This window comes from Candoia aspera, chromosome 2 (assembly GCF_035149785.1).
Source record: "Candoia aspera isolate rCanAsp1 chromosome 2, rCanAsp1.hap2, whole genome shotgun sequence".
Lineage (NCBI taxonomy): Eukaryota > Metazoa > Chordata > Lepidosauria > Squamata > Boidae > Candoia > Candoia aspera.
In genome coordinates this window covers 246,475,908-246,498,794 of record NC_086154.1, presented here as the reverse complement: position 1 = coordinate 246,498,794, position 22,887 = coordinate 246,475,908, and the positions used below count along the sequence as shown (strand labels likewise).

Genomic DNA, 22,887 nt, shown 5'->3' with positions numbered 1-22,887 from the left:
ATACAACTTCTTAAATCACACCCAGAAGCCAATCAACAACCAGTGCAGCTCCTTAAACAGTGGAGTTACCTGAATATTTTGGGATACGCCTATCACTCCCTAGGCTGCTGCATTTTGTACCAGCTGTAGCTCCCAAATCCTTTCTAAGAGCATCCACTTGTACAGCACATAACAATATTCCCAGCAGAGTAACTATATGAGTAAGGCATAGATGACTGCAAAGGGCTTCCTGATCCAGAATTGTTGCAATTGCTGCAAAAAATGTCACTGTACAAAAGCCCTCCTGGCCACAACTGCCACCTGCCAATCGAGCAGGAGCTGTGAGTCCAAGAGTGTCCCCATACTGCCAACCACCTCTGGACAGGGCAGGACAACTCTGTTCAGAGCCCCCCAAATTTTTTTCCCTGGAACTGTTTGGCTCAGAAACAACCAAAACCACTCTGCAGCATCTTGGAGGGATTCAGTCTGAGCCTGTTTCTCCCCATCCAGGCCCTGACAGTCTCTAAGCACTGGGCCAACACTTCTACCATCTCATCAGTTTGCCATGGAACTAAATGCATAGTTGGAAATCATCAGCATATTAATGAAACTGGACCCCCTGCCAGTATTTATGGGCTCTTGTGAAGCTAGGAAACTATATAATGGCCAGATGCCCATTGATGTGTTTAGGATTGCTTACAGCTCCACTTTATTTATTTATTTACCAAATTTAGTCACCACTCATCTCACTCAAAGAGCGACTCTGGGAGGTTTACAATAAAACTAGCATAAATAAAGACTAAAATACAATAAAAGCAATATTCTTCGGTAAAAATATAAAATCCAAGATAGAGATGTTAAAATGTCTTAATTTAATTCAATTCACAGGAGCCTCTTCAAGGTGCTGGCCGCCCCCAAGACTGAATACCCCCCTTCCCACCCCATGCAAGATGGCAGAGCCAGGTCTTCACCCCTTTCCGGAAGGCCAGGAGAGTGGGGGCCTGCCTCACCTCTGGGGGAAGAGTGTTCCATAGGGCCGGGGCCACGGCAGAGAAGGCCTGCTTCCTGGGCTCCACCAATTGACAGTCTTTCATGGATGGGGTCCGTAACATGCCCTCTCTGCCTGACTGGGTGGGACGGGCTGACGTAATGGGGATGAGACGGTCCCTCAGGTTTAACTCCCTTTTCTATTACTAGCTGAACAATAGATTGCAAACAAGCAAACAAATGCTTACTTTGAATTTTTTTCGAAAATCTCTCTCTTCTTTGTCAATCTTCTTAAGCTTCTGTGAATCACGTTCACTGAATTTGCTCCTCCCAAAGTTCAAAGACTTTATATGTACCCCTAGGCTAAAGCAATATATCAGGATAAAAAAAGAGATAACCATCAGTGCATTACCTTGGAATATTTATAGGCAGTTGCAAATTATTTGTTATATTTACTACTTTGTACAGCAACTCAGCCAGCCCCTACTCTGTGCAAATGAAAACAAAAGACATTATTGAAAAAACCTTTTTATTTATTTTAACTCACCTAATTTCTTTTGGTGGTGGAGGGAAGTCAGTTGATTCAACATCATCATAGACATCACTGTCTCCGGAATCTAAGAAACATTTGGAAAAAAAAATGTAATAGTCATTGGTTATGTTTGTACATGTTGTTTGGTGATAAATTTGGGTAAGAATAATAAATCAGGATTTCAATTTCAGACATCACAAGCCATAGTTTAAACCAAGCCATTGTCTTTATGTTATCTTAAAACTTTGTTTCACATTGAAGTTCGCAGCTTAAAAATAAACCAAAGTTTGTTTCCTGCATGTGTTTAGCCATTCAAATAAAATTTAGTCAAGGCAAAAGAAATCATGATTTAGTGTTACAGTATATGTAAGCCAGGCCACAGTACATTGAGTAATATGTTGTAACAGTGAATTTGGGGACTGTGGTATGCCATGGCAATTATAAGCCAGGGTATTACATGATCTTCCATATATTAACGGTGTTGAACTGTCTAATGACCTTCTGACAGAGTTATTTAAGACTTAACTAATGCATTTCAGGGCAGTGTTGGCTTATTTGTATATATTTCTGGGTTGGATTGTGTCCTTTGTTGCTGCCAAGCTGGATTACTAGTTGTCAACCACACTGAGCTGGAATCTGAAACCAGGAATTGCTTGGAAACAGCAACACATTTTAAAAGAATTCACTGAATATTATGTAGGCTCAAAGCTGCTTATCAGTATTTGTTGCCATTAAAGGAGTGTTATGCTTGTCACTGCAGATACTCCAAAATGTCCCTTCCAACAGTCTTTGGGCTCAAACTACATATAACATTAAAAGTGTTACAGGTAATCCTTGTTTAGCAGCTGCCTGGTTTAGTGACTGTTTGCAGTTACGAAGGTAATGAAAATGTAACTTTGTGACCACTTCTCACATTTACGACCTTTACAGGTCTATAAAGCAAAGGAAAGCTGAAGTAAGATCATAAGCACAGTCATGGTTTCACTGAGCAACCGCATCGCTTGATGACCAGTCCCAATTGCCAGTCCCAATTGTGGTTGCTAAATGAGGGCTACCTGAATTTGAACTGGTGTTCAGTTAGAAAGTAAGTCATTCAGGGCCAGCGCAGAAGAACAATGGCGTCTTTTCCACAATTCAAAACTGACTGTTATGTGAAATAAAACTTACAGCAATATTGTACTAGCAAGAGGATGTACCTAACAGACTCACTTCAGGGATGCAGGGGGTGCGCAGTGTGGCCCATTCCACTCTGACCCCTCCAGAAAACAGGAGCAACTGAGGAAGAGTAGGAGGAATGGCAGGGAAGTTGCTGCAGTGGGCCTTTTTCTTCCTGTTAGCATTAAGACAGCCTTTACATAATGACCTAACCTATCAGGCCCAGCCCAAGAATGGCAAGGAATCAATCCAGCCAAACTCCAGTTCTTTATTTGCTCACATCGTACAGATGGAATCTTGCCAGACTAAAGTTACTCTACCTAACCTAAGGGGAAATAACCTGGGAAGGGTCTCAGGCATGGCTACTCTGAACCTCCTAGTCTTCCCACGTTCCAACTCTGGACTGTGTTTTCTCTTATCTCACTCCCCTCCTTGGAATGTGCTCCCGCCTTCCTGAGAACCAGCTGCGTTACTGTAGTCCATCACATCATCTCCCTCTTCAGAGACACCTTCCATCACATAACCAGAAAGGCTTTTCTTATTGTCGTTTTTGTTTTTATTATAGCAGGACCAGACTGTCAGGACTGGGACCAGTATAGATGCAAGGCAGGCAGACTTGCAATTTCTTCTGCAGCTTCTGCCAGAAGCAGAACGACTCTTCTCTAACTGTTGCTTGGTGGAAAGCTCCTGAGATGATGGAAGGAGATGCAATATGCTGACTGATACTTGAATAACAGGAGGAAGAAGAAAAGGGACTACAGGTGTTGCATACAAGGAAGCACCCATGACATTTATACAAGTTCAACCACTGTTTCTCAAACATGGCTGGCTGGGGAATTCTGGGACTCGAAGTCCACACACCTTAAAGTTGCCAAGTTTGAGAAACCCTAAATTAAAGCTACCATATCCAGGCTGCAAAAGGCCCCAACCATTAAATGGCAGCAAAAGTTTGGAATTTAAGATCTCTTTGCTGCATTTCATGGTTATCCAGATTTCTGCAGCCCAGAAATTAGTAGTCCTAATTCAGGTCAATCACAGTTGAAGAATTTGACCCAACTACTTACCCTTCCCTGTTTGTTTTGCTGAAGGTTTCCCTCTAGAAATAAATTTAGAAACAACCTTAATTAATAATGTGAAATGGTAGGACTGGTATTATCCCAGCTTTAAATCATATGTAGACACAGGTCTCCAGATTACACTGCAAGTATCCTGAATTCTTGCCATTGAACATGCAGACTAAGGTTGGTAGGTTCAACATCAAGAGGGCCATAAGTTGTCCATCCTTGCTTTAAATCATTAAGTGACACATCTATGCATATTATAATAGCGAGAACCTCTGCCTGTTACGCACTTGAACTTTTCTTGGCTTTGTTTCTTGGCTATATTTAGGTTTCTATTTCAAAAGCTATTATACTACTCTGAAATAAATACCTTGGCCTGAGATCACTGGAAGTGCTTTAAACAGTTCTGAAGTATTACATACATGCAATATATTATTGTTGCTGTTGCTATTAAAGCCAAGCCATACAGTCTAAGTGTAGCAGGAGAGAAATGCTAAGAAGAGTGAAATGGATTTTTCTAAAAAAAAATAAAAATAAAAAAATGGTTAAGGTCTTTTACTATAATCTTTGGCCATGGAAGAATGAATTTTTGTCTGCAGCTTGAATTAATACCCCACCCCCCCAAAGAACCAGATCTATTGCTGGCAGCAGAACAGCAGCTGAATAATAAGGCTGATGACCATTTGCTAATGAATGAAGAATAAACAGGGGTAGGATGGCACGGGGGAAGGATGTGTGCCACAAATTTAGAAGAGTTCAGTTCTTGGAATGTGTCATTGAGTGGTTTCAGCTCCTTATCTTTGTGAGCTTCTCATTTTTGTTTTGTTATATGCTTAAATGTACCTACATAGAACGTAACCAAGTTCTCTTTTATGTCTGACCTTTAGTGTCAGAGTGATGGTCAGGTAATACAAGACAATGCCTTCTTCTAGGCTAAGCTGCTTGTATATCTAGACCAGCACTGTCTGCTCTGATTGAGAGAGTTGGGTCTTGAGGGACCTACAGATCCTCAAGCACACACATCTTTTCTTTTTGGAAAAACAAAACCCAGAAATTCTCTATGTGCCACCCTCTTCATTCCTGCTCTCCAGTCCTGGTTGGCAGGTTTGCTCCTCTTTCTATGTGTGCTGTTTCCTCCCTACCATATTGTGGCACTAACAGCTTCTCTCTTTTTCTTTTTAGCTTATTAAGTAGTCCGACTGCACTGCAGAGCTGAGTTGCAGTTCTGTTCCATATCCTGATTTCCAAGAGAAGCCATGTGCCTAGAGAAATGAGAACCTAGGGAGAAGGGGAAAAAAAGAAAAAGTCCTAGTAGATCACAGGAAATGGGGAGAAGAGGGCAAAATGGTTGTGTATGTAGCACCTGGGCATGTGTATCTGAGGGTTCTGGGGTCATCAGGCTGAGCTCCTCAATTCTGGCAGTCCAACTACTTCAAGGTCCCAGGCAGAGGTCCTTCACGTGACTTGCAACCTGGAGGTCTACCACAGCAGGGAAAGCCTCACATCTGTCTCTAGAGACACTGCTGTGCTCTTATGGCATTACCTGCAATCTGGCAGTGCCACATCTGAAATTGGGGGGAAAAAATGCAGCTGCCTAACGAAAAAATAACCCTTTTCTACTGCCATGTCTCTGCTCCATCCAGAACACATATCTGCATGCAGGCCTTGGGTTTTCTGTTTTTCAATTAAAAAGCTGACCCTGTGCCCCACCCGCAAACTGCAAGCTGCAGCACATGAGAAAAACGATAAAGAAAAGCAAGTAGGGTTTTCTCTCCATTGGGGATGATCTATAGTGTATCTGGGCACCTGATCTTGGATGAAGGACCTCCTGCACATGTTTTATGCTGGGTTATAGTCAAATCATCCTAGCTTCATCTGCAAGATATAGAAAACTGGTGTGTATCATATCAGAAAAAAAAAGATTTATAATAATTTTTCCTTATGATTGTATCAATTCCGCATCCAAACTGTAGCTTCAAAGGCAAGTCTAAAAGAATTGTCATTTTTAAAATTAGAGAAAAATCCATTTGCTGTCAATTAATAGGTCTATTTGGATTAGGAAAAGAACTGGCTTAAATCAGATTCATGCAAACTTGGTGTGGTAAGAAGGCCGACAATAGAAACATGGAAATATTTCTGCTAAATTGGAGTTAATATTTCCCTTGAAGGGAATACTTCTTTCGTGCATGAAAAAAAGGCAAAGGAAATTCATTCTATTTTTTTTCTCACCTGGTCCTTTGCAACTATTGTTTAATTCCTTAAACATGACAATTCCTTAAGCATCTACTCTGAGTGCAGTTGTATAACATCAACAAAATTGCTAGCAACATAATTAACGTGGGACCATGCTGATTTTTGCCCCCTATTGAGCACGGAAATTCTGTGAAATCCACACTGTCATTGACCCACTAGGTGTCACATTCCACCATGATGTTTTCCTGGGCAAACCCAGCTGATGAGAATTAGAGCCATACAAAGCCAACAATTTTGATTCCAGTGGGTCAGATCTACCTGCTCCTGATTCTGCTACACCGAATGGTACACTGAGTCTGCTCTCAGCAGAAGCCATCTCTCCTTGCTTCATAGTAAAACCACTTCTCCTGACATGCAATCACGATAGCCAAAGCGTACCAAGTGGCAGACAGAATATGGCCCAGCTTTTCATAGTCAAGCAGTGTTTCCATAGCTTGAGTTATCTCATGCATGTTTGATTTGTGGCTAGTTAGGCTGCTGTGAGAAGTGGTTAGTAGTGCACAATCATCAGTGTATCTGTGGTATTAGCTTTAGTGAGCTTTGCTTGTGTTACTTTTCACAGCAGTCTCTTACAAGGAACTTTCATCTTCAGTCACATTCACTTTGGGTGCTGTTTCTCGCATACTTTTCTTTTGGTAATCTTTTCCCTTTAAAATCTTCAAAAGCCCCTTGGACCAGGTGTCACTCTTCTCTTCATCCTGTGACACAGACCTTTGAAGTATGCACACAATTATTACATAGCAGAATAAAATCCAAAAATGTTAGCAAGTACTTTGGCAGAATGGTTTAATTGAATAAGCAAAAATATGTATTCAGGGGGCTAGTTGTAGAATATTTAGGACAGAGTTTTTCAAACTTGGTAACTTTAAGATGTGTGGACTTCAACTCCAAGTCTAGCTGGGGAATTCTGGGAGAATTCAACTCCATTCTGGTGAATTCTGGGGAATTCAACTCCAAGTCAGCCAGCTAGGGAATTCTGGGAGTTGAAGTCCACATATCTTAACGTTGCCAAGTTTGAAAAACACCGATTTAGGGTTACATTTTAGGCAGCTCTGCCCACAGACTAGCAAGTGGTTGCTCTCTGTACAAAAATATTTCCTACCATGAACTTATGAAGGGTGCCTATCACACATGCACACAAATGCATCGGGCTACATGTGTTTAATGATGTGGTTATCATACCTATAGTTATGTTTGCTACAGGAAGTGTTAGCATTAGCAGTATTATACACCATAATTGCTATATGAAGTATAGAGCCCTGACATGTTTAAAGTGTACACTCCAAAATAATGTGTGGATGGAACTAAGGTATATTTGGAAACCTATATAATGTTCTTGAGTGTCCATATGAAGGGAAATTGGGATTGGTTGCTCTACAATGTGTGAAATGGGCTAAGGTGACAACAACTATAGTAAAAATAACAAAGGAGAGAATCATACATGACTCATGACTTTAGCCCAGTCCTAAACCTGTATACATAGAAGGAAATACCAATACATTCCAAAGGACCCGGTGAAGGAAATATTCATAGGATTGAGTTCAGAAAGCAATTTGTGGTTAAACATGTATATAATTTCATTTCCAAACCTTGCAAAATTCACCCAGTGTCCAACTTGTTAATTTCCTAACACATTTGCATTTTGAGCGAACACTTTTCATTACTTTATGGGCAATTCATACTTACTTTGTTGGAGCTTCATCATCTTCTACACCATCATAAATGTCATCGGGTGGAGGAGGTGGAAACCCTATTTCAAGAGGATGGGGGGAAGAAATAGGCAGAGATGGAGTTTATAAATCAATTCATCTTTTAGTTCGAAATTCTGCAGCAAGAGGAGTTTATGGGTACAAGGAATAACTGCAGAATAGCTAGTATAAATACATATACCCTAATACCTTTAAAGTTATTTACAGTGCATCCAATACATTTCTACTCAGAAGTAAATCTTATTGAGTTCAGATTTAAGATGGACAGATATCCTAGTTTACAGAAGACAGTCCTCAATTTCAGTCTTGCCCAACCTAGGGCTTTCCACATATGCTGGACTACAGATGTCATCACTCCCAGTCAGAGAAGAGTGCTCTTCCTCATGGCAATGAAATCTAAGCTGGCATCTTGTTGCCCATTAACAATTAGCACATGCTTAGTCCTCCCCTGTATAATAGGATGTCTTGGATGGATTTTATGTTGGATTGAAAAAAAGGTGGAAGGTCCCCTGTGCAAGCACCGAGTCATGTCTGACCCTTTGGAGGGACGCCACTTTCGCGATGTTTTCTTGGCAGACTATAGAGCGGGGTGGTTTGCCATTGCCTTCCCCAGTCGTCACCTTCCCCAGCAAGCTGGGTGCTCATTTTACCAATCTCAGAAGGATGGAAGGCTGAGTCGACATGAGCCGGCTACCCGAGAATCCAGCTTTTGCTGGGATCGAACTCGGGTGGTGGGGAGAGTTTCGGTTGCAAAGCTGCTGCCTACCACTCTGCGCCACACGAGGCTTGTGTTGTGTTGTGTTGAATTATATTTAATAAATGTCTGGGGAAGAACTTGATCAAAATAAGTAATAAAGCTCACAGATTCAGTAGTTACCAGGTCTCTCAATTTGGAGCTACTGTTAAAAAAATAGAAATTTATTCAGTTTTAAAACAAATTTGGTGATTATGGGTTTGTTTTCATGCTCATTGTTTTAAGAAAAAAGCTGTTTACTCTGAACCTTTAGCACAGGAGCAAACCTTTCTGACTTTGCTTGGTGCTGGATGGGAGGAAGTCAGAGGGAGAGGTTTTGATTTGAAACTTGAAAGTCCTATTTATTGGCCTCAATTTAATAGGAACATTTTAGTAATGGGAGCATTATGAATTGATTGATTTTTGGGGTGTAAACAAGTTACTTGCTAATTGTTATTATGAACTAGAGTCATAATTTTACTCTGAAATATAACTGCTGAAATGTTATTGTGAGAGTCATCTTATTTTGAGTTCACTTTCTTAAGATGAGCCACACCCATCTTAAACTACTCCAGTTAGTTGGTGATCCATTGTTTATAGCTTAGAATCTTGTGTGAATCCAGACATTTGAGGTTAATTTTGTCAGCCATTACTAAGCAAAATCATAGATTTGCCTAATGTTCAAAACACATGCAGAAATCACAGCTTAGTCATGCTGGACCGGCTGACAAACAAACAAACTGTAACTGAGGGGTTCCCAACCTTTTAGAGACAACAATCACAGCAAGAGATGGGCACAAAATAGTTGGCATAATTGGTTGGCCATTCACAAGCCCCCGATATACCAAAAGGTAAACAAAGTCTTGTACAGTAGCTACCCACCATTTTATTTTCCAAGAATGCCTCTAGGGTCTATGTGGGGCCTAGAAGCATTGTTGAAAATACAGGTTATGCTTCACATGGATCAATTCTAGGTTTCCACTGTTAAAAAGAATATCAAAGAATCTAACTGTAGTTCCCAGATACAATGCTGGAGACCCCTGGTACAATTGTTATCTCAAGACATTAATAAAAGTAGAGCTTACCTCCCGTGGCACTTTGACTTCCACTTTGGCCATAAAAACAAACAAAGCAAAACAAAATATTGAATGCAAAGAAAACCAGGTACATTTGCACATGCACACATTGGCCAAGTTAAGGGTCAATCACTCTCAGCAATTCTTTTTATACTGCTGCTGATCTCTATAACTGTTGCTTGAGAAAAATGACAACATTTTCTGGACCAGTGGTGACCTTTGGAATTTTAGGAATCTGTCATGGGTACAGTCACAGAAAGGTCAACACAGGGGACTCTGTTCTATACAGAATGGCTTTATTTCTACAATATGCTTACAGATGCTGAACTGATTTATGGTTTACTCAATTATTCTACTGGGTTGGCACACGGTAGCCAGTTGCCTTCTAGCCAGTGCGCTGTGCAAACTTAGCTCATGGGTGTCGTAGTGACTGTGTTAGATATAACACACTGTTTCCATAAAGTAAACTAGGGCTGTGCAACATCCTGGATTCAAAGGGGAAAAGATGCTTTACAGCAGTGTTTCTTTTTTATATATATATAATTTTATTAAATAATTTTTTAACAAGATAACAACAATCCAAATTTTAGAGAAAAAATGAAGAAAGTAAAGAAGAATAGTGAATAGATGATAAAAAAAGAAAGAAAGAAATAGAAAGGAAATAGAAAGCAAAGAAAAAGAAAAGATTATAAAGCAGTAGCTTCTGATCTTAACAGTGGTTATAGATGCATTTATATTTTGCCCTAAGATTACAGCATAATTTCCTTCTTTCCATAGTCCATCCGTTCTAATAATCAAACTCATAAATAACAAGTTCATTTTTTTCTTTCTTTAGCAAAAAGTCCATAAGGACTTTCCAGTTGCTAATAAGTGTGGTTATTGTCCTTTCTCTAATCAGACAAGTCAATGTTGCCATCTTTGCTAATTCTGTCATCTTCACCAGCCTTTCCTCCTACAGCAGAGTTTCTCAACCTTGGCAACTTCAAGATGTCTGGACTTCAACTCCCAGAATTCCCCAGCCAACATGCCAGGCTGTTGAAGTCCAGACATCTTAAAGTTGCCAAGGTTGAGAAACACTGTTTTACAGCATATACACCTACCAGCAGCAACTTAAAGCACCTAAACCTTACTCTAGAACTGGTAGGATGTGGTGCCCATCACTTTGCAAATCTGCGACATACCTGCTAATACTGTCCTGGTCTCCAACATCATCATACACTTCTTGATCACTGTCTTGGTGCTTTGACTGAACATTGATGGGAATCCGTGGCTTCTTCTTTAATGAATCATAGTCAATTGCTACCATGGTAGTTTTAATGTAGCCATCTAAAACAGATACCATTTGGTGATGCAGTTGCTTCTGCATTAAAAACTTATCTAAGAACTGAAAAATCATCATGCAAAAATGCATTGTGGTGTAGAACAAAGAGGCAGAAACGATCAGCTGAGAGATGTTTACTAATGTTCTGGCAGCAACTCAAATTCTTAATGTTCTGAAGGTAACCTTACAGCCAGTGGAGCAAAATGTATCCTGCTAATTCAATAGATGCAGAATATATTGCCTGAATTAGAAAAATAATCGCCCTGTTTTTGCAGATTCTTAAAGCTTGTTCTCACTGAGATTATAAATCTGAGTTTGGACAGTACCACAGATACTGTAGCTCATGCGTTTCTCCGTACAAAAAGAAAATAAGGCATAGTACATGGAAATGGAGCACATCATAGGAAAAACTGGATTAGGATCTTTCTCCTTCCTATATTAATTTTCTATAAACATTGTACAAAACATTATTCCATTGTATAAGCTCTCATCTGTAGTCTGAAGCCAGACAGTCCAGGTACAATTTAATGAATTCCATGAAGGCAAGAATTAGCGTGGTAGTCCCCTCTTAAGCGCAACATGTGAAATAGGGAGGTATCCCACAGTCTATGCATTATCCTGGCCAGAAAAGAAAAGCTGATAAAAATGAAATTGATTCCGTAGCATGCCCTCCTAAATCTGTGGTACAAGGAGAGTAAGTCAAAGGGATCTCTCCTTTGAGATTTAGATCAATATCACAAGACTTCATTATGAAAAAAAAATGCAAACATTGGTACTCACATGGTGGAGGAAATTAAAAACAATGCTGCTGTAAAAAATGCTAAGAGTGCTATAATAGAATTTCCCATAAAAAAGTTTGGGGAAGTTCACAGGGTATGATGGTTCTGCTGCTCAGAGATCCCAAGAAGCATCAAACGCATAGTGACTGGGATTGTATAGGTACAACAAACATCAAAGTAGACCTAAACACACACATCAATATAAATAAAGAACACAGCTCTTGGGTAACATTGTCCTACTTCTCTCAAGCATAGGCTACTTTTGAAATGATCTCTGTACTAGTCTGTGTGATTTGGAAAAACCCTGCTTATGTACATTCTAGCTGAAATCTGAGGTGGAAGGTAGATGTTCCACCCTGCTTGTTTCCAGCCTCTTTCACAGCAATCTTTGCTGGTTTTAAGAAGGACAAGCCACTCTATTCTTTTAGAGAAAAGGAGAGATTTGGGGACACCTTCCTATCTACGTGAGCCAGAGCCTGTATTTGTTCCTTCTGAAGAAGTATATTCCATGTCTAAGCAGCTATCCATATCATTCACCACCAAAGAAACCCAAATGTTGATCACCATTGCACCATTAGAATTTCTCACAATTCTGAAGTGGGGTGAGCAAGAACAGCAAAAATCCAGCAGGAGAGGCATGTTGTGGGTCCCATCTGCTAAGGTGTTCCATCTGATGGGACCTAGGAGACAAGCCTTTTCTGCCACAGTGCCTGCCCTTTGAAACATCATTTCCCCTGGGATGAGGTTGGCCCCAACCCTTACGGCTTTCTGGAAAGCCTTCAACACACGGTTTCTTCATCAGGCCTGGGGACCTCCTGGCAGCAGGGAGCCTGTGCATTGGCTGCACCATGTACAACATTCTGATTTTAACCCCCTTGCAATCTTGTTCTTATTTATGTTTAATTATTTAAGTGTTTTAAGTGGTTTTATAATATGTTTTAATTGTTGGCTTTTATTGTACACTGCCCAGAGTCACCTGGTATGAGATGGGCGGTCATATAAATTTCATAAATAAATAAAGAATGAAAGAAAGAAAGAAACAAATGCACAGCTACAAGAGCTATGCCCTAGAGAAAATTCAGATTCTCTAAGCCAGCGTTTCTCAACCTTGGCGACTTTAAGACGTGTGGACTTCAACTCCCAGAATTCCCCAGACAGCATGCTGGCTGGGGAATTCTGGGAGTTGAAGTCCACACGTCTTAAAGTCACCAGGGTTGAGAAATACTGCCTAAGCAGTAAATGAACACAGTTTTTAATCACTTGAAGAAATAAGGTATAAAACCATTAGCATGAATTTACTTAGTTTCTGCACATTATAGTATACCTACAGGAGCCATTTAATCTTCCCAACCATTTCCCTTCTGGATTGTCTGTGATGCGGAGTATTTCAATTTGATCTCCTTGTCTGAATGTTAGGTCATACTTTCCTCCCTTAAAGTCTGTGGAAGCTCGTGCCAGGTGAAGAATTTCAATGGGACCCTCTAGCTACATAAAAAATAAAGACATGTGGTTAGATTTAATACTTGGAGAGAGAGGCGGGGAGAGAGAAAACCAAAACATAGCTTGAAAGAACAGGCTTCTTAGGAGATAATACTAAAACATGATTCTGTGTTACGAGAATGAGACCTCTCCACCCATAATAGGCCAGCGTTTCTCAACCTTGGCAACTTTAAGATATATGGACTTCAACTCCCAGAATTCCCCAGCCAGCCATGCTGGCTGGGGAATTCTGGGAGTTGAAGTCCACACATCTTAAAGTTGCCAAGGTTGAGAAATACTGCTATAGGCTTTATGCAGTCTTCCTTCCCTGTAGTAAAGCTGCAAGAAAGAGCTTAGAAGCTCTTCTGTTTTGATAACCTCATTTTGCTATGTGCTCTGAATCAATTTCTGCTAGAGGGTTTCTGATATTACTATTAGAGGTCTTCTGAATAGATGTCTTTTGAATCATAGCTATTCCCTACCTCCATAATATTTATGGATTTGGTGAATAGCTATGATTCAAATGACCCCTTAAAAGTAATTGCATTATTTATTAGATTTTTTTTAGTCTGTTCAGTCATGTCCAATTCTTGGAGACTGCCTGGACAAGTCCCTGCAGTTTTCTTGGCAAGGTTTTTCAGAAGTGGTTTGCCATTGCCTCCTTCCTAGGGCTGAGAGAAAGTGACTGGCCCAAGGTCATCCAGCTGGCTTTGTGCCCAAGGTAGGACTAGAACTCACAGTCTCCTGGTTTCTAGCCTGGTGCCTTAACCACTACTCCAAACTGGCTGTCATTTATTAGATATATATGTCTAATTAATTTTTGTGAGTTTAGGATTAATGTATTACTTCTGTATCCATAGCAATCATACAAAGAGCATTTTGGGCCCCGTTAAGGCAGCAACAATTTGAAATGCATGCATTTTTGAGTGAATCCTATCTAATTTAATGGCATTTACTTCTTGGAAAACTTGCACAGGATCAAGCTGTGTGGATAGATGCACCAGCTGCAACCTGGTCCTAGAAGAAGAACTTTAAAAATTCCACATTGTGTTAAGTCTTTTGGTAAGAATGTACGTTCTCAAATATTTCCTTCCAAGGATAGGCCATCAGGTGCCCATGGTACTAAATATCACATGGTCTCCACCAGGCTCTTGTAATCCTTTTAATTAAAATAACTCCATAAATGAAGAACTAACATGCTACAAAGTAAAATGCCAAGCTTTAACATCATCTTCACTTCCATAAATGCCTTTGGGTCCCACAAAAGTTCCAGAAATATTCTCAGAACATAAAAATAGCTGGGGTTGGAGCCCAGTGCTCTTTTGTGGAAAAGGGGCAAATGTCAATGGAGTTGGTAGAGAGCATCCTGGGAAGCTAGGGGGTATGGTGAAGATCAACTTCATCAGTTTGCCTTATGGTAATTAGAGGTTTTAATTAGTTGCCACTATGGCAACTTCACACGAGGACAGCCATTTTATGAAAACACCCACCACATGATCTCAAAATTCCAGATGTTCTCTGTTGGCCATTTGCCTATTCTGCTTAGTCACACTTTATGCTGGCTCTGTCAATTTGATTAAGCAGGCATTAAAATATTAACTTTTGCTGTTAAATAAAAGTACCAAGGGGATATTTTAGTAACTTCGAAACTATAGACATATATATTTATTCCAGTTCTTTGCATGATGTTCTTGAAAGAATTCTTACCTTGAACTTCTTTCTGAGTTCTTGCTCCTTTTTATCCTTATCCTTTTGCTCTTTCTTTTGATCAGATTTTTTCTTTTCCTCCTTCTCTTTCTTTTTATCATCTTGTGTAAGTCTGAATAATAAAAAGGGGAAACTTAACCCACTATTCAGTTCTAAACTTGAATTGCCCACTCATTCATTCATTCATTCATTCATTCATTCATTCATTCATTCATTCATTTATTGTTGTGGTTGTATTTGAGGTACAGCTCACAGTTTTGGAGAAAGGGGGAGACTTAGCAAGATCTCTCAGATCAGCTGATACATTTGTTTCCTCAAGTGAACACTTCTGAGGGGCATTTTAGAAAACAATGACAGCCATCAGCAGAAACAATTTTCTAAAATGCCCCTTGTAATGGGAAATGTGTGTGGGAGGGGAGACGGTGACAACCAACCAACTGGAGTTAGGGGTTGAGTAAATCTTGCTACTGCTTACATCTGCTATTCTGACATTCTAAATAGGGGATTTTGTACCGTCTTCTTTTCCTGTATACAATCCCCAGCTTTACTGGAAAGGTCAGTAAATTGAATCACAATCTGCTTTCTTAATCATTCTAATTGTTGGTCAAATCCAATATTTTGTAACCAGCCAAATCCCAGGACTGCAAGTGGTTTCCTAACTGCTTTTGGGTTGTCCCTAAATACCTTCTGATTATGCTATCAAATTTCAGAGATACAATTGCCAAAGATCTCCAGTTTGCTTAAAAACTGTTGTTAAGCCCTCAGAAAGGATTTAACAATCCCCCTGTGATGGTATGTGGAAATAACCCTGGGAGACAGGACAAAGACCTGAAGCCTAGGTAATGGTCTAATAAGAAGCAACTCAATCTGTAGGTGGGGAAAAGCACGGGAAACATTTCAGAAGGCACCCTCCCTAGTTTTCTGGAGACTATAAAGTGAGGAGGGGACAAATACTTTGAGTCTTGCAAGATCAATGTTAGTCCTTCAAGGTAGTCCAGACAAGAGCACAACCAGGAGCATCAGAATTGTTTTTATTGTAAACTGACATTAAACAAAATCTTGCAAGATTCTTCTTTCCTCTCTATTAGTCTCCGGAAAACTTCTGAGATGCTTCCCATGGTTTTCCCCCACCTGTGGACCGAGCTGCCTCTTATCGGACCATTGCCTAGGATGCAGATCTTCTTCCTGTCTCCCAAAGTTTTCCATTTCCCAATGGAGAATCCTGACCTGACCTAGCCCTGCTACAAAACCTAAGTTCAGATTCTGACCAGGAAAAATTAGTCTGCTTGGATAGGGTGGACAGTCTTCACATGATGTAATGGATCTGTTCTTAGATCTCCTGTTTTTTTTTTTTTTAAAAAAAAGCTAAACAGCAGTAGTGGAACCTGGAAATGGACAAAGAATAGGCAAAAAGAGCTTTAATGCTTTTGCCCATTTCATGTATTGATAATTCTTTGCAGCCTTTTGTAATTCAAGAAATATTGAAATAGCTAAAAGCAAATCGATTTATTCACGGCCAGAGCACCTACCTCTAAAATATACAGGAAAATTAAAATCATGAATGATCAGGATATATTGGACATTGATAACCAGAATTCATGCCTAGAATGCCTGAAATGGACCTGTACATTCTCTTTTGGATCTATTTGCATACAACTTTTAATCGTTGACATTATTTAATCACAACTACGATTATTATAACATGATCAGGGACCCAATTATATGTAGAATTGTCTTTTTCATACCTCATATCATTTATGTCTTCATACATTTCTCCATCACTGTTCTGATTCTATAAAAAGTAAAAACGAAGTTTCAGTTTTCAGGGAAAAATAAGAATATCCAAATGCAAAACATTATAAAAGTTATAGTTTAAAACACTCCAAGAGTACCAGATTATCTACCCTAGGGAAAACATAATGATACCAATGAGGCAAGCTCTCACTTTAGAATCCTGTTATTTTTCTGAGCATAACAAACACTGAACCTGACTCTATGTCTGTTGGAATCCAATAAGTTAAAACATATGCAGCTTCCTGCAGCGAGATTAGCAGGGACCTAGTGGGTCAATCTATCTCAAAAAAAAAAAAAAAAGGATGGTTTTAACTTGGCACCCAAAAGAGAGGATTGTAGCCAGTACAGTGCAGTGGTTAAAATAATGGATAGGAAAAACCCAGGTTCAAATCCCCTTTAACCACAAAGTGCCCTGAATAACAATGGGATGATTTCTGTATCCTCCTCATCCTCATCCTCCTTCTTTGTAGCCTGCTAACTGTAGGCTAGAAATATGCCTCACCAAATGGATTTCAAAGACATGGATGATATTATGTTCAACTCATACATGACCTACTAAGAAGGGAACCTGAACGAGGTATAAAATGGTGTTTTCCAGCTTCTCCTGCCATCCAAAAGACCCATTTCTTCCACACCTCCCTTCCCTGTCTCTTTCCCCACCTCCCTTCCTCTGTGGGTGTGAGAAATTGTGGGGAGGGTGAGAAAGTACCTGCAGGAATGCTAGACATATACAACCAAGAGAAAGCAGAGGAGGGAATTAGTAGCTTATCTCAGAAATGGCAGCTAAATCCAAGGTGTAAAAAACAACAAATCCTGAAAAAACAAGATTCAGAACATCCAAAGGCACTTATGAATTCTATGACCCTCTGTGAACAAGGCCTGCAAGTTTTATTGTAGTTTCCAATATTAAGCACTTTACCCTTGATGCTTCCTTATTTAAGTCTGGGTAATCTTTGCTTCCTTGAGTGTGCCCTTGAGTGTGTCCTGCTGTGAGGGGCTTCACAGCAGCAAGGAAAGTGAGATGGAAATGGCTGTTCTGCTGGCACCCCTGTAGTCAACCTGTGGGCAGCTTTACCAGCTGCAGAGCTACTTCCCCCAGTGCCTAAACGGGGGTGGATGGGGATGTTTACACACATGATGAGGGGAACAGTTCTCCAGTTGCCATGGCTGGTTTGGCTAAAGAGGCGATTTCCCCTGTTTCTCTTCCCATGGCAGAAGGGAAACAAGGAGGTGGCTCTTCACCATCACCCATGGCAAGAGAAGCAGAGGGAGTTCTCTCTTCCCAGTTCTATTATCATTGGTGGCAAGAGAAGCAGAGGGGAGAGAAGAGGCCCAAACTGCTCCTTTAGCACCAGTCCTTTCTTTTCACAGAGTGATCATTCTATGGCAGTGCTTCTCAACCTGGGCAACTTTAAGATGTGTGAACTTCAACTCCCAGGATTCCCAGGCCAGCATGGCTGGCTGGGGAATTCTGGAAGTTGAAGTCCACATGTCTTAAAGTTGCCTAGGTTGAGAAACACTGATCTATGGGATTGGAAAAATGATAGCAGAAGACTTGAATCTCTTCTGATGCCAGTTACAAGTACCAGAGGAAGCATTCCTACTCAGCCTGTTTTGTTCCCCTGGTTCCTGGGTGGACTGCTTCATTGCTGAGGCTGAATAGGGGCTGGAAGTCTGGTTAGCACTTCTTTAAGCTGGCATACTTGCTGGCTCCCACCCTGGATAGCAGCACCTCAGTAGGTCTCTGAAAACCAGTAAATTGAATTCATAAAGTGCACCCTTGATCATCCGAATGATCTAATCCAGCATTTTGTTTCTAAGAATGATCTTACTTAGAGTGGCTTCCCACGTACCATGTCTGTGAGCTTTCCAAAAAAAAGAGGCAAGGTATAAATGAAAAATCATTGATTTCTGGGAGCTAGTGGGGAGAATGACTACAGAGAAGACCAAAGGTTAAATACATTTGTAGTTTATGAAGGGGAATACTTACTTCATCTGCATTTCCAGTACCTAATGGGGAAAAAAGGCAACACAATTGCATTAAATTATTTTGTAGTCTACCAATCATTAAACTATAGCAAGTCATGGTAGCTCTTGCTAGCCAGAGGTGTATGGGGAGGTTGGGGGGGTCAGGTTGAGAAGCAAGGGGATCAGGCAGATGAAAGCAATGAGCAAGCCCTGTCTGTTTTGCCCTGTTCTGTGATGTTACATGCATGCCCCAAAGGGATGGAGCTTGTGTCACAATACTGTGACACCATTTTTATTATATCCCTTATGGCCTCTATATATACAACACTTCTAAGCAGGCAACTTTGGTCTAAATCAAATACTAGCCTATTATAAAACATGAATGCTGCAATGGAGTATGACTTGTACCAGTTGCTTATTTTAATCCTTGTACTTAATCTGTAACCCCCCTTCATCTTTAACGTACATCAGGGTTTCTCAACCAGGGTTCCATGGAACCCAAGGGTTCCGTGAGAGGTCACTAGGGATTCCCTGGGAGATCATGATTTAAAAAAATATTTCAAATTCGTGCAACTGCACATTCAAGAGTTTCATTCTTTTAGTTTAAGAACACTATTAATGCCTATATACAGGCCTACACATGAAACAAATATAATAATTTTGTACCTTGTGGCCTATATTTGAGCCTGAAAGTGCAGGGGTTCCCCGAGGTCCTCCAGGGTCAAAAAGTTGAGAAAGCTGATGTACATTATTGTTTACCTTACTAGGGCTCTGCATGCTTCAAAAATCCTTTGGAAAACGTGTTTTGAACCTCACCATAGTGGGGAAGACAAGGTTCAGGAAATCTACATGCCTGCCCAGTCTGCTTTCTGATGCTAATTATTGGTTGGCCAGATCCTTCTATGAATACAGACTTAGCCACAAGAGTCCTTGAAGTAGAAGATGGACTCTGTAGGGACAAATAAAAGGCCCTTCTCCATTGTCTCTAAATGGACAGGTCAGATACAAGGAAACCAAGTAATCAGCATGCATGTCAGGACATAATAGGATGGGGAAGTCAGTGTATTAAAATATCACATTTTTGCATTTGCATGTGCAAGCGTTGAAGCTGGCTTATACAATTTGATTGTCAATATATTTGAGCCCAGAATTTTGGCTTATTTCTGATTTGTTATGGCATCTCACACATGCTTCTCACTTGTCCTCTGTGGATGATCATAAATGTTCTTACCTTCTGAACCGAATCCAACATCATCATAATTTTCTTCATTTTCTTGGCCTCTGCAAAACAGCAAAAGTGAATTTGTTACGAAAAAGAAGAAAATCCATTGAAATATATTTTCTATTTTAAGTGAAAGTCCATTCCATGTCTTATAGTTTATTGGAAAAGGTGCAGTTAAGGTTTCTGGAGTCAGTTTATAATAGGTAAATATATTCAAATATGGTACTTTTTCTAGAAAGGGTTCCCATTTTTTTAACGCTTGCACTTGCAGAAATTGAACAAGGACTATTTTCCACATGACTTCCATGCTAGGAAAAGGCATGCTTAGTACAATTCTCCCTGCTGTTGTAGCCATGCTAAAACAAGACTCCTTCCAGTCCCCTCCCCTACATTTTATACGTAAACAGGGCAATATGGCTAATCTATGATGGCTTTCACACAGCCCTCCCAAGAAATAGCCTTTTTATTGTCACATGATAGCAGATGAAAGTGAATATGGCTGAGTTCATACATAATATGATCTGTTGGATATTGGCTTGTGTCAGCCCTCCCAGGTAAACCAGACAGGAAACACAACCAGATGAGCTACTTCCACTTTATTGTTTGGCTACATTTACACAGTCTTACCACCTGCCAAATTAGGGTGGATCCTTTCTAAGTTTCTTTCTCTTCCCATTAGGCTTTGTAAACGGTAATTTATGGCCCAGCGTGTTGAATGAACGTAGTCAGTTGTAGCTTTATGAAACAACCATAGCTTACTGCTATACGTAGCTTATTGCAGCTGCTTATTGCAGCTCACTGTGATGGATACTAAAAATTATGTGCTTCTGTATGACCGCATGGAGAAGACATTTCAATGAAGAGAAGAACAGAGATTCCCCTCAGTTTTTCAGAAGCAAGAAAATATGGAAGAAGGACTATAATTCACAATTATTTACCTGAAATCAGACCTGGATGGGATGTTCACTCTTGGTGGGAGAACAGGAGTTTGTGTTGATGGATGGAAACCTGGAGGAGGAGGTGGAGGTGGAGAAGGTAGTACATCTGCAGGCTGTGTGGCAGGAAAGGGTGGTGGAAGTGGAGGAGGCAAACCCCCTGAATGGGGTGTGTTGGAGCCTAGAACAGAAACAAAAGACACTTAACATTTGTGAAGTCACAATCAGTTCCTTTCCACGATGCTACTCTAGCTCTGCAGTCTGCGTGGCACATTTTTATCAAATCAGAGAGTGATTAAACCATTATGTTTTCCCATAACTTCTGCTTTGGATAAACTGTCCATATTTTAATAATTACAGTTTACCATGTGTATGTTCATACATGCTTTCATTCTTTGCCTTACTCCAGAAAATAAGGAAACTCTGAAATTTTTTTGTCTGTGTCTGTCTGTCTGTCTGTCTATCTATCTAATGCAAAACTGCTCCACAGTGGCTTCTGTTCAAAAATGTACAACCACTCTGCACCATGCTAATGTGAAGTGACAGGAACATGTTCATATTATTATATTTATAGGAACTTTATAGGAACTTCTTTAAAAAAATGCAAATTGACATTGAAAGAAGGCAGAATGGACATGTCTGAAACCCAATAAATATTTCAGAAATCCAGATAAGCAGATTCTTCCATTCCTAATATTCAGGAGAGAATAACGGAAGAGATGAGGGACATGACTCCTTCTGATTCTCTCTGATTGTGGTATTACTCAGTGTGTTAAGTCAGGGGTTAGCAGTATATCACTCATGATTCCTGTGCTGATCAACAATATCTATATAGCCGAAGTAGCAAGCAAGTTTTAGGGTGACAATGCTGAAATCTCATACTTGGCAATCTCGTGAGATTTCTTGCTAGGGTTACCTGATATCTGAACAGGCAAAGGAGGACAAGGACAGTTGGAAAGGAGGACAAATGCGGGGAAAAGAAGGACACGCTAACTTTAACTTTCTTGGCATCTGTGACAAAATTTACAGTGAAAAACTGCAAAAAATGTACTTTGGCTTACATGTATATAAAAAATTTTCCAGCATCAGAAAGACTGGTTTTTCAATTGCAATATTTTTCCAACAAATCTTTATTTTCAAGAACATATGCTAGGGATAATACAGAATTGACAACAATAGGCATTTCAAATTTCACCATAGAAATGTATGATGAGTCATGTGATCTACAGACTAGAGTGATCACAGATTTGAATGGGCTATATTGAAGCCGATTGCTGGAATCTGGAAATATATAATGTAAATCTAGGCTGTTGAGTCTGGACAAGGGAAAGAAAGAAGCAATTTACAAAGTCATAATACATGAAAGTTTGAATGACTACCATTGTGAAATCAGTCCAAAATAATAATAATTATAAGACATTCAAAAAATTGGAGAATATAGGTAGACCTTGTTTAGTGACCACAACTGCAACCTGCAACTTGGTTGTTAAGCAATGTGGTTGCTAAGTGAAACCGTTACTATGTTTATGATCTTACTTCAGCTTTCCTTTGCTTTATTGATCTGTAAAGGTTGTAAATGTGAGGATTGGTCATAAAGTTACTTTTTCATCACCATTGTAAATGAGAATGGTTGCTAAACAAGGCAGTTGCTAACTAAGGACTTTTTAAAATATAATTTTTATTAAGAATTTTAATTGTGGTAGTAAAAACTAATACAAACTAAACTTAGAGAAAAAGAAGAGAATGGAGGAAAGAAGAAAAAGTGCAAGAAAAAAAGAAGAAAAAGAAAAGAAACAATATAATAAAGAAAAAGAAAAGAAATATATAAAGAAGTGATGTCCAACCTTCATCACAAGTATAAACAAATTTAATAACTCTTCACCCCTTATAACCTCCCAGGATCCCCTGTGTGGGAGAGATGGGCAGTGATAAAAATATGATTGATAAATAAATAAATAGATAGATAAGGTTGAACAGATATCTCTTCATCCCATATCCCATTGCTTATCTATCAGTAAATCCATAAAACATTGACTTTTTAATCCTGGTGTCAGCAAAAAGTCCATAAATGGTTGCCAGAACTTTGCAAAAAACATATTTTAACCTTGATCAATTAAACCAACTTTATATTCCTTCCTTTTACGTCTAAGTCTTAATCTTTAATTCAATCAAATATTGTTGTAGGATTTGATTTTTC

At 39.7% G+C, this 22,887-nt stretch overlaps 1 protein-coding gene across 1 annotated transcript in view; it reads right to left on the bottom strand.

Moving 5' to 3' along the window:
* FYB1 (FYN binding protein 1) overlaps window positions 1-22,887 on the bottom strand; it is a gene marked incomplete at its 5' end in the record, with an annotated part of 70,414 nt that overhangs the window by 23,584 nt on the left and 23,943 nt on the right. Inside the window, 13 exons of the mRNA XM_063295729.1 lie at window positions 1,215-1,329; window positions 1,514-1,583; window positions 3,718-3,749; window positions 6,541-6,678; window positions 7,654-7,717; window positions 9,495-9,517; window positions 10,667-10,811; window positions 12,914-13,070; window positions 14,772-14,883; window positions 16,517-16,557; window positions 18,556-18,575; window positions 19,765-19,814; window positions 20,694-20,871. Of these exons, the coding sequence (XP_063151799.1) occupies window positions 1,215-1,329; window positions 1,514-1,583; window positions 3,718-3,749; window positions 6,541-6,678; window positions 7,654-7,717; window positions 9,495-9,517; window positions 10,667-10,811; window positions 12,914-13,070; window positions 14,772-14,883; window positions 16,517-16,557; window positions 18,556-18,575; window positions 19,765-19,814; window positions 20,694-20,871 (1,145 nt within the window). The remainder of the gene's footprint in view (window positions 1-1,214; window positions 1,330-1,513; window positions 1,584-3,717; window positions 3,750-6,540; window positions 6,679-7,653; window positions 7,718-9,494; window positions 9,518-10,666; window positions 10,812-12,913; window positions 13,071-14,771; window positions 14,884-16,516; window positions 16,558-18,555; window positions 18,576-19,764; window positions 19,815-20,693; window positions 20,872-22,887) is intronic.